Source organism: Asparagus officinalis, chromosome 8 (assembly GCF_001876935.1).
Source record: "Asparagus officinalis chromosome 8, Aspof.V1, whole genome shotgun sequence".
Lineage (NCBI taxonomy): Eukaryota > Viridiplantae > Streptophyta > Magnoliopsida > Asparagales > Asparagaceae > Asparagus > Asparagus officinalis.
In genome coordinates this window covers 111,752,323-111,764,169 of record NC_033801.1, presented here as the reverse complement: position 1 = coordinate 111,764,169, position 11,847 = coordinate 111,752,323, and the positions used below count along the sequence as shown (strand labels likewise).

The 11,847-nt window shown below is 39.2% G+C and overlaps 2 protein-coding genes across 2 annotated transcripts in view; one reads left to right on the top strand and one right to left on the bottom strand.

The window, feature by feature from the left end:
• Positions 4,722 to 8,662, top strand: LOC109821721 (wall-associated receptor kinase 2-like). Its single transcript, XM_020387884.1, has 4 exons — positions 4,722 to 5,371; positions 5,612 to 5,927; positions 6,623 to 6,781; positions 6,868 to 8,662. Exons 1-4 carry the CDS (start codon positions 4,799 to 4,801, stop codon positions 8,088 to 8,090), a joined length of 2,271 nt encoding a protein of 756 aa, XP_020243473.1. The 5' UTR covers positions 4,722 to 4,798; the 3' UTR covers positions 8,091 to 8,662.
• The window catches only part of LOC109851497 (probable mannitol dehydrogenase), a 12,913-nt gene continuing 10,077 nt past the window's right edge, over positions 9,012 to 11,847 (bottom strand). The window contains exons 3-5 of the mRNA XM_020421662.1: positions 11,005 to 11,518; positions 9,940 to 10,093; positions 9,012 to 9,401 (exon numbers count right to left, since the gene is read on the bottom strand). Of these exons, the coding sequence (XP_020277251.1) occupies positions 9,199 to 9,401; positions 9,940 to 10,093; positions 11,005 to 11,518 (871 nt within the window). The 3' untranslated portion in view covers positions 9,012 to 9,198. The remainder of the gene's footprint in view (positions 9,402 to 9,939; positions 10,094 to 11,004; positions 11,519 to 11,847) is intronic.

Below are 11,847 nucleotides of genomic sequence, written 5' to 3'. Positions count from 1 at the left end.
TATGATTTCTTTTGGTTGATTTGTTTTCATTTGAAAACTTTTTGCATGATTCTCATGTTCCTCTTCTTTTGATTTCATAAATCTATTCTTTTATATGGTTTTTATATTTTTTTGCTAATGAGACACTGTTTTCATATTGACATATTTATATGTGTTCTCATTATCTTCATGTATGTGAGTAAATTTTTAGCATATTCATGTATGCTTGCTCACATATGTTTTGCCATGATCTTCATTGCATATATTCCATATGGCATTTTGATAGGGGGAGCAATCCCTATACTTGCTTCATACTCACCCATGCTTATTTGTAGGGGGAGCTTTCGCTCTCTTAATTCTTTTGTCCCCTTTTTGATGTTGTCAAAGGGGGAGAAATATTGTGAGTATATCTATCTTGTTTGTTTATATGCATGTGAGTTATTATCTTGTATATGTTCATTTCCTTCATGCATATATTCCTTTTTGTAAATTGTTTGTCATCATCAAAAAGGGGGAGATTGTTGGCCTTCTTGTTTTGATGATGTTTAACAAACAATTTATTACTAATGTTGTTTGTCTAGTGTTTGTGCATTCCTATGTTTTGTAGACAAACAACGTTGTTGGAGGATGGATGGAATAGAGCTTCAACGATCATATCCAAAGGAGGTTGGCGGAATGTCGGTGAAGCCTTGCTATTCAAAGTTCAAGATCCAAGTTCAAGCTTCATCCGCAAGATTACCAAGATAGAGCTTCGTTGAAGATCAAGATTGCTTGGGTAATTTAGTTTAGGAATTTATATTATGTGTGTTAGTACTTTAAGCTCAATCATATACACACATACACGTTTTGGTTTTTGTATATATATAGTTATATATATACATATATGTTTTGGTTTGATAGTTTTCAAGTTTTACTATGAAACAAATGAATAGAATTGGAAAATACTATTTTGTTTCATGTTTATATGCCTATATATGATTTCATCTTTAACAAGCTTATATTTAATGAAATCATATTTAGTGTTTTGAATATATTGCATAGAATATGCAATTTTATGAAAATATTGTATTTCTAGGTTATAGACTTCCTAACAACATGTTATATCTTTTATCAAGTCTATACAATCATTTCATAAGGTTTCAAAATGTTGTTTAAGTCAAAATATCAAAATATCAATTTTCAGGTTTTCATGTTTTGGACTATTTTGTAAAATGATGATATTTTTTATTTGGGAAGTCCTTTTTCGAAACCAGTCATTGTAGCATGTTTATTATCATGTCTACAATCATTCCCCAAAGTTTTACATTTTTCTGAATTTATTTGATATTTTTAAACAGGGTTTTAAAATCAGCAAAACAGTTTTTGAATATGTCAGATTTCGGTCGACCGCACCGGTCGACCGAACCTGAGTTCATATGTTCACTGGGCGACAGAGAGTCTGTCGGTCGACCGGTCCGGTCGACCGAAAAACTCCATCGGTCGACCGCACCGGTCGACCGACGATGGTCCAGAATGTTTTCTTCGTGTTTTTGCTCTCATCGGTCGACCGACGGGATTTTCGGTCGACCGACAATATAGCCGTTGCTTTTTAACGGCTCTTTCTCTGAGCTGTTTGCTGGGGTTTTTGGTCATTTCGTTTTGGGGTTTTTTGGCTGAGCTTTGAGTGGGTATATATACCCCATTGCTGATGTCTTTTAAAGTTATCCAAGAGAGTTTTAAAACAAGTTTAAGAAAGTTTTAACAAGGGTTTATGTTTGGTTTAAGTTTGTTTAAAAAGCTTTTAAGCAATTGAGTGTTTCGGTTTTGTGATTCAATTCAACAAGAGCTTGAGGAGATCATCTATTGGTGTTTGGGCATTCAACTATTCTCCCTCCAACTCTTGATATATTGAGAAGTTTTCTAAACTCTATTTCTAGCTTTTTTATATATTTGATTATCATTGTTATTAAGCTAGAACTACATTGAGTTTAGTTTTGATTTATATCTCTTTGTTCACACACAACCTTTTGAGCTTATTGTATTTACATTCATAGTATAATTTGGGGTTGTGGGTTTGTGACTAAGAGTTGTGCTTAATTGAGTTCTCACCTTGTTTTGAGAACAATCATTTGTCATATTTGTGCTTATTGTGAGAATCACTTTGTAATACACTTGTACACCGAGTGAGGAGTGTGTGGTGAGAGTCGGGGATCGTCCCAAGAGGAGTGGCGTCGGTTGACGTGCCTAGGGAGAGGTTGTAACCGAGCACTTGAGGGAGACACGGCTAGGTCCAACACTTAGTGGGTGTAGAGTGTGATTGCAAGAGTGTGAGTTGTAGAGTTTTCGGTTAGCTAGAAAACCGAGTGTGTAGAAGAAGTTCCGGCTTCCAAACCGGATTGTGTTAGTGGATTTCTCCCCGGGAGTGGGGAGCGGAGACGTAGGACGGAAGGTCCGAACTCCGTGATCATATTGCTTGTTTGAGTTTGTCTTTGGCGTAGTTGTTTTTGCATTTATCTTATATCGCCAATTGTGCATTACTCATCCTTTTTATGATCCACTATCTAGTTTATATTGTTTACCCTTGTGTTAGTTTATATATCCTTGCATATATATTTTGCTATATATCTCTTTGCTAGGATATATCATATTGTATATTGCTTATTCTAGCTCATATATATTATTGCATTTCATACTTGCTAGGATAACTTGTTAATTAGTTTTAATTGGCATTTAATCGGATTAGATTAGCATAAGACCCTAATCACCCCCCTCTAGGGTCTAACACGGGTCTGCGCGGTCTGACCCGCGCGGACGCGGGTCGGCGCGGGTCGGCTCGTGCTGTCCCGCCGTCGCGCGGGTCGGTTCGGTACTTGGGCATTCGTTCCGTCTTTTTTGTTTTGTGTATTCGGTCGTCTTGTTGACTTGTACGCTTCGCTAACTTGCTTCATGCACTAGTTAGCTTCTTTACGGTATTCGGAGCTGACCGACAAGCACGTCGGGCACTTTGGATCTGATCGACAAGCGCGTCGGGCACTTTGGATCTGACCGACAAGCACGGCGGGCATTTTGGATCTGACCGACAAGCGCGTCGGGCACTTTGGATCTGACCGACAAGCGTGTCAGGCACTTTGGATCTGACTGATGCGCTACGGGCACTTTGGATTTGACCGACAAGCGTGGTGGGCACTTTGGATCTGACCGATGCGCGCGAGCTGACTGGCGAGCGCGCGTTGACTAACGTGCGCGAGCTGACTGATGCACGCGGACTGGCCGACAGGTGTTACTGCCAATTGGAGGCCGGTGAGCGCACGAGACACAGTTGGTTCGCCATTCTGGTTCATGCATTTTTCAGCATCAGATAATCGTCTTAGACTCGGATAAGAACGTCCATCATCTTCTCTCCATCTCGAGCTGTGTGTGGACACCTATAGGTATTTTTAGACGCCTACAACAGCGGTCTGTCACCATTCATTGTGATAGCATGAGTGCTAACTATTTGGCGAAGAATCAAGTTTTCCATGCGAGGACGAAGCACATTGACGTTTGCTATCACTTCGTCCGGGATGTTCTTGAAAATGGTGATGTGGAGCTTGTGAAGGTCCATACCAAAGACAATCCAGCAGATATGCTCACGAAGGTGGTCTATAGCAGCAAGTGCAATCACTGTAGAAATGTGATGCATATTTGTGCTTGTTGAGGCATGTTGAGGCCATTTGGAGGAACTACTGGCGACTTGATCCCTTGGGAGATGAGGTACGTAGGCAACCACATTGGTGTAGCCGGATTTAGAGAGACGACACATTAGTGTTCTTGTGTTGGCTCAGTTTTTTTTGGGAACACTTCGCCGAGTTGGAGAATTATTGAAAGATTGGTGAAGTACAGAGAAAACTACTCTGGTCGGTCGACTGATGAATTTGATCAGTCGACCGAAAATCATGCACAGCAGGTACATGAATCTCTCTGGTCGGTTGACCGATGGAGAATATCGATCGACTGATCAGAAATCTATTTCCTATTCTGTTTTGGATTCCGTTTTGGAGTTAGGATATAAAGGAACATTTTTTATTAGGGTTTTTTATCAGAGAAAAAGAATTTTGAGAGAAGATTGAGCACTTTGAGAGGTAGATTCTTTGAAGGTGAGTGAGATCTTGTTGGTGAGGGTTATTTTGATTGTTTGAGAGTTGTAATCCATTGTATTTCTCCTCCATATAGTGAAATCTCTCCATCCTCTCCCCGTGGACGTAGACATCTTGCCAAACCACGTAATTCTCTGTGTTTGCGATTGATCTTGGCCGTTTTGGATTGTGGATTATGCTCGTTGTGTTCTTTGTGCATTGCTTACCAACTTGTTGTGGATTGAGTCCGCTTCCGCTGGACGCAACATAGTATGCAGTCATTCGTTGTAGCAAAAGAGTGATATAGAGTCCTTAAATGAGAAAATGTTGTGTGCTTTAAGGGTTAATATCCTTATTCGGCAAGCTTATTTTGAACCTATAAACTCCATATGGAAAATGGTGTGTGCTTTAAGGGTTAATATCCTTATTCGGCAAGCTTATTTTGAACCTATAAACAGTGAGACAGAGACCTCAAAGAAACTCGAGCGCTGAATAAAAAGATTATTCCAGTGGAATCTTTCTTGAAGGTAATGACAAAATCCATTGGTATAGAAAAATCAATCGTGTTCTGGTGGGACACACAGTGTAAATATTTCAATGTCGAGAATTTGGAAATTTAGATTTGTGACTTAGTCCTATCTACAATTGGTCAACATAAGCCGTGGAGAATTAGTCGATGGTTATGCAATTGCTAGCCTTATCTACGGGAGACTCTACAATAAAAGATGAGAGTTAGATTCCCTCACCATAGGAAAATGAGACCTTGGGCGTTCTTCTTGTTTCGGCTGCAGCTGATCATTGTTGCGGTTGCAGCATCAGCAGCAACTAACTGCCAAACTCAATGCGGCAATATCACCATTCCCTATCCTTTCGGCATCGGTCATCCTGCCTGCTACCGTCCCGGATTCAACCTCACCTGCAACCACTCCTCCACCTCCGGCCCCAAACTCTACCTAGGCGACGGCACATTTGAAGCGACCGAAATATTGATATCGCATGGGCAGGTCCTAATCAAGAGCCCCATACTACGATTGTTCTGTGATCCTGGAGAAACTGTCCAGGACTCGTATAATATGACATGGAGCGGTATCGGGGATAATGGGCCCTTCACCTTCTCTGCTGACCGCAACGCCTTTGTCACCATCGGCTGCAGTGTCATATCGTACGTCACGTCCCTCAGTCGTCCTCCTTCCGTCACCAACCTGTGTGCCGCTGTTTGTTTTGATTACACCAGCGTCGAGAGAATAAATGGTTCTTGCTCAGGGATGGGATGCTGCCAGACAATGATTGGGGATAGTGTTAGTGAGAATTGATTCGCAAAATTTGTTTCTGCAATCTTACAAAAGTTGTCTCACAGAGAATTGCTTTACAATTCCAGATTTGCTTTCTGAAATTTTTATTTTTTTTTTGTTGTATCCTAGGAGGAGAATTTGCTTAACCCGAAACAAACTTAGATTACCAAGTTGGCGAATATATCCTTAAGGAAACAATTCTTTATGCCTCAGAAGTTCCATCTCCTGTACTCTCTATTTTCATAACAGGTAGCGCCTAGTGATATTGGATCATGCACCAAGTCATTCTTGGTCGATCGCCAATGGTTCAGGTTCAATCCGATACAACTGGCTGATGACAAATTTTTCAGCAAGGACTACAAGGTACCGGTGGTCGTTGATTGGGCGATCCCCTGGGAGTCTGCGGACAACAGATCATGGTCTTGTGCGTATGCAGCAAGGAATCAGACAAGTTATGCATGTCGAAGCAAGCAAAGCCTATGTGTTGATGGTGATACTGGATATACCTGTGAATGTTTATCTGGATTTGAGGGAAACCCATATATTGCTAATGGGTGTCGAGGTATTTTTTCCCCCCTCTGGCAATTCTAGATGTCAGGTAATGAAACGCACAAAATGCGGAAGAGATAAAATTTTCATATCAAAGATCATTTGAATGCTTGAACCGATCACAAAAAATAAAATAAAAAAAGATTTATGTGGTTCGAAGATGTGCCCAAGTGAGAAGGGAGAGATCACTACTAACTTTAAAAAATATCACAATTGCAAATCCTTATGAGAGTAATTCTTTCACTCTCTCTTTCTTTTTGGCCTCAATTCTCTGCCTCCAGTATTGCCCATATACGAAGGAAAACACACACACACACAATAGTTCCCAACAAATCCTGAAGCATCAGTATCCTAAACAAATCAGTACTTGAGAAGTGACCTGACCAAATCTGATCAGCTGGCTGACCGGTTGGCTAATTGGTCCCCTCGAGCAGTTGGCTCGGTCGATTCCCCCAGTTCTTGGGTGGTTGAATGATCAGTCGACTCCTCTGGTGTTGAAACTCCGAAATACAAACCATAATCAACATAAAACCCAGACCCGCTGCTCGCTGGTCTAGGTCTGACAGTTTTTGTGCTTTCCCATGACAGAAAGCCCGATAAGTTGGGTATAATTGACAAATTGTACTCTATAACAGAACCATAATAAGTCTTTGTAGAATCTTTTCAGTTATCTCAGTAAATAACATCAGGTTCTCAATGATGAATCAGATATCGATGAGTGTGCACAAGATAAAAATCCTTGTGCAGTGGCATTGTGCACAAACACTCTTGGGAGCTACTCATGCCACTGCCCAAAAGGCACATTTAGCAGGGTTGATGGGGATCCGAGTTCTGGATGTTTACCTGATAAATCCGGAATCAATATAGGTGAACAGCATACCCGTTCATTTTCATGACATAAATACTCTCTCTTTCGTGATGTTATAAAGATTTCAAACAATTTCCCCCTGTAGGTATCATCATTGGAATTGGTGCTGCATCAGGATTTAGCATTCTTAGTCTAGCCATTGCTAGTTTTCTCCTCTACAAAAGGTTTCAGCAAATAAACAGCAAGAAACACAGAGAAATGTGCTTTCGTAGAAATCACGGCTTGTTGCTTCAGCAACTTCTTATTAGTACGGAAAACGATGTGGAGAGGACAAAGATCTTTACTTTAGAGGAGCTAAACAAGGCAACTAACAGTTTCGAACCTACCAGAGTTCTCGGTCGCGGAGGCCACGGTACAGTCTACAAAGGAATCTTATCTGACCAAAGAGTTGTTGCGGTTAAAAAGTCTGAAATAAACAACCAGACTGAGATCAAGCAGTTTATAAATGAGGTCGCTATTTTGTCACAACTTAACCACAGGAACATAGTCAAGCTTTTTGGGTGTTGCCTTGAATCTGAAGTTCCTTTACTAGTCTATGAGTTCATTTCTGGAGGAACACTTTCTGACCATTTGCATGTCATTGGAAATCACGTTTCATCATTATCTTTCGAGGATCGTCTAAGGATAGCAACAGAGATCGCTGGAGCTCTTTATTATTTGCATTCTGCGGCCTCTATATCCATTTTTCATCGAGATATTAAGTCATCTAATATACTTCTTGATCATAATCTTACGGTGAAAATATCTGATTTTGGCACATCTAGGTCCATTCCATCTGATAGGACACGGGTAACCACCGCAGTTCAAGGAACCTTTGGATATTTGGATCCTGAATACTACTATACAGGACAACTAACCGAGAAAAGTGATGTTTACAGTTTTGGTGTAATTCTCGTAGAGCTTCTAACGGGGGAGAGAATAATTTCTAAAACTATGCTAAAACAGGAGAAAAATCTCGCCATGCATTTCATTGAGTCATTGGAGGAGAAGCAACTGTTTCAAATTCTGGATGTTAGAATCGCAGAAGAGGGAAGAAAGGAGGAGTTAGAAGCAATTGCCATACTTGCAGGGGCATGCTTAAGGATCAGAGGAGAAGAAAGGCCAACGATGAAGACAGTTGAGCTAAAGCTTAACAGAATGATTCAGAAAAAGAAACAGAAATATTCCTCATCTGCATCACAACAGCAGAAATCTGAAGAATGTGATAGGTTTATTTCCAACATATCTGGTGGAAGTAGGATCAATGGTACAACTAGGTCCTACAGTTTAGAAGAAGAACTCAGGATGTCCTTAAATTACCCAAGATGATGCTCAATTGTCAATATTTTCAGACTACATATTAGCCATTTGTATATAGTAATTCGAATCTCCCTTTTCCAAAATATCGAGGGGACATGAAGCATATGTCGAGGACTGTCTAGAATCAAATACTCTGATTTTCTCTGTTTTTCTTTTCAGTTAGAAGATCAAGAAGCAATATATTTTTATTAAATGAAGCAATCACCTCTTAACTTCAAGGATCAAGTTCATTATCGTATATGGACAATGAGAAGCAAAGACTTGTGCAATGCACGGATAAAAACAACAGAAAAATCTCTGGAAACGACCGTTACAAAGAAAGAGATTGCTATTTCCAAATGAACTAAATTCGAACAAACATACCTCAGTGCTTTTTTCAGATTTTCTGTGACTATGATGGCAGGAAAGTTTCACTTCCAGTCCCCAGCATAATCTTTCACTAAGCATTATCTCCAATTTCTTGAGAATTCAGAAGTCAAAATGCAACTTTATTTAGTATGTGACTGCAAATATAAATGAAAAGCATGGTACACAGTTCTCAAACAATTTGAAGATTCCAGTTTCAATAACAATTTTAGGGATTCACCATAGTAGTGTCCATTCTGTTCCTCAGATTACCTCCCAGCTAAATGTAATCCATATATGAGGTGTAGAGGGTTTGAAATCTCATGTACCATGGAGTTAAGGATCTGCGTTTGCTTCTAACAGAGGATATCTTGAAAATATCACTTTGATAATACATCTTAGAAGACGGCGCTCAGTTTATAAACTTCATTAGTCATTAGTAATTCATCACTAAAAGGGAGAATAATGTACTTTCCCATTTGAAAAATCGACATGTAAAGGGTAAGGTTGGGCTGGGTAAGGTTAGGCTGCATTTCATATAAAAGACGATTTCTATAGAAAGTTTAACAAAGTAAAGACAGCGAACACTTGAATTTTAACTGATATACATAACAGAATTATGGCAACTTATTAGAAATTGGTCACTCTCTGATACCATGAAGCTTACTCGAAATACATACTTGGAGACCTCCTCAGGTGAGTAAGCATCAGGCACAATCTTATTGTACCCAACTGTCCCTATATCATATATACAGAAATATAGTCACCATCGTTAAGCAGGAGATAAAGTGTTTGCAATGTCAATAACGAATCGGTATCGAACGTCGCCCTTGGCAAGTCGCTCAAATGCTGTGTTCACGTAATCCATGGAAACCACCTCAACCTCTGCAGTTATATTGTGCTCCCCAGCAAAGTCTATCATCTCCTGGGCATCTCTCATTCCACCAATATAACTTCCCGCAAGAGTCCTCCCCCCTGTAAAATATAAAACAAAGAGATTCAGACGTTGTTTTGGCATGCTGCTATTATTAAATGTTGCAAATGTTGCATGTAGAAAAATGTATCAAATGTTGCAGAAAATGTGGCAGAAAACTGGACTTAGACCTGTTGTGGTATCTGTGCTTGTATCGCATGAGATGTATTTCTAAATGCAAATCCAGTGTTTAGATTTGCATCTTTATTACATGAAACATATTTTCATTGCAAAGCAAGTGTTTTTTTAGCTGCAATTGTAATACACGTTTTATGAGTTGCATTCCACTAAATTAATGATATGACATCAATTTTTTTTAATTTAGCGCAAAGATTGTGGTTTGCTGCAGCCAAAAGGATTATGCCAACTGCTACTGTTCGTTTCTACAACATATGAAATTTGACTGCAGTACTTGATGTTGCAGTTCTATTTGCTATCAATCAAACAACCCTTTAAGGAATCAGGTAAAACTGGAATAAGACATAAGCTTTTGATTTACCTTGGATCAAAACTGGAATAAGACATAAGCTTTTGATTTACCTTGGATCAAGGAAAAAGCAGGAACTTCCAATGGTTTGTTTGGCAGGCCCACATTTATCATCTTTCCACGTGTTTTCAGTAATGCTAGCAATGGAGTGATGGGGTGGTTAGCTGAAACTGTATCAATGATACCATCCATGGTTCTCATGGCAGCCTAAAACCAAAAAAGGAAAATGGAGAAAACATCAGTAGTAAATAACTATGCCAACATTTTATATCGAGTGAAGTTTACCATTACTGCTTAAATGCAACAAGTGTACATATATCACTCAGAAAGGCAAAATACCATGCCATGTCATATATCGAGTGTACATATATCGAGTGAAGTTTATATCGAGTTGTTTCTTTATGTATGTTTAGTCCCACATTGGGTTTTTTTTAAGAAGTAATCAGAGAGGATACTTAGTTCTCTCTCTTGGATGTTATTTATAATATTATAAATACAAAGAGACTGGTCCCCAACCAATGTGGGACTAAATATACATAAAGAAACAACTCTCAACACAAGACTTGTTAGATGTATCTGAAAATCTATACAAGTGAATGTATTTAATATGTTTTATTGAAGCAATGCTCAGAAGTATGTAAAGATGATTAGACTTAGAATACGGTCCACAATGTAATGGATCAAAGAAAGGATAAACTTCACAACATGAACTTGGGGGGGTTTTGAAGAAACTTACCATTAACTTTTTGACTAGAGAAACTATCATGAAGTTTCAAAACTGTGGAAAATACTAGGAACTTGTTGTTAATAGTATTACTGTCTTGGACAAAAGGTCTAAAGTACCCTTTATATCTATCAAACCACAATGTTCATTAGGATAATCTAGAAGATATATAAAGTATATCCAAAGAAAATTGTCGAAAACATATTCACATGCTTCCAGTTACCTTAACTGACATCAAACTTTTTCATGATAGCTATGAAAATATTCCATGGTAGTTTTATCTCATAAAAAGTTACAGTAGCTTTGTGTAAAACACCTGAAAGTGTATCATAGCTTTATGAAACTTACCTTAATAACCCTCTATTTCTATCAGCTTAAGTATAATTGTTTCTACCTTGATTTGTTCTGGATTACGACTGACTAAAAACGCATCGGCTCCCAAATGTTCAACCGCTTCCTTCTCCTTCTTTGGTGATGTGCTGATCACTGTAACTTTCATACCAAACGCCTTTCCAAACTTCACAGCAACATGTCCAAGCCCTCCAAGCCCAACAACCCCAAGATGTTTTCCTGCCTTATTAAGCCCAAAATACTTCATTGGACTGTACACTGTAATACCTGCACATAACAAAGGTGCAGCCTTTTCTAGCGCCAAGTTTTCCGGAAGGCGAACTGCAAAATGCTCATCGACGACTAAATTATCCGCGAATCCTCCATATGTTATCTTTCCGTCATTGTAGATGCCGTTGGAAGTGGGTACTATCTCGGTACAGTAGTTTTCAAAACCCTCTGCGCAACTATAACATGCATTGCACGAGCCAACCATGTACCCTACACCAATCTTGTCACCACATTTAAACTTGTGGACATTGGATCCCGCTTTGGTCACAGTACCAACAATCTCATGCCTACAAGGAACAGAAGGGAAAAAGAAAAAAAGAAAGAAAAGCTAAATTAATAAGCTATAAAATCAAGCGTAGGTAGTAGTGGTTCATGTAAACCCTCTTGCACTGGCAAATGAAAAAGGCTGAATATACTACTTTCTATCCTCTTTTTCGCAATGTCTTACTTTTCATCCAATGGAGAAGAAATGGACTGTTGACATATTAGTATTATTAGGGACTTATTTGTAAGTTTTGTAGGGGCCTATATAAAGCCCAAGAGATCTCATAATGAATTAGGGTTTTCACATTCTATATGGTATCAGAGCCACCAAAACCCTAGCCGCCGCCGCCCC

Coding starts and splice junctions, on each gene's coding strand:
- LOC109821721 (XM_020387884.1), top strand. CDS start 4,799: ATGAGAGTTAGATTCCCTCACCATAGGAAAATGAGACCTTGGGCGTTC. Junction 5,928..6,622: donor TATTGCTAATGGGTGTCGAG/GTATTTTTTCCC, acceptor ATGATGAATCAG/ATATCGATGAGTGTGCACAA. Junction 6,782..6,867: donor TAAATCCGGAATCAATATAG/GTGAACAGCATA, acceptor TTCCCCCTGTAG/GTATCATCATTGGAATTGGT.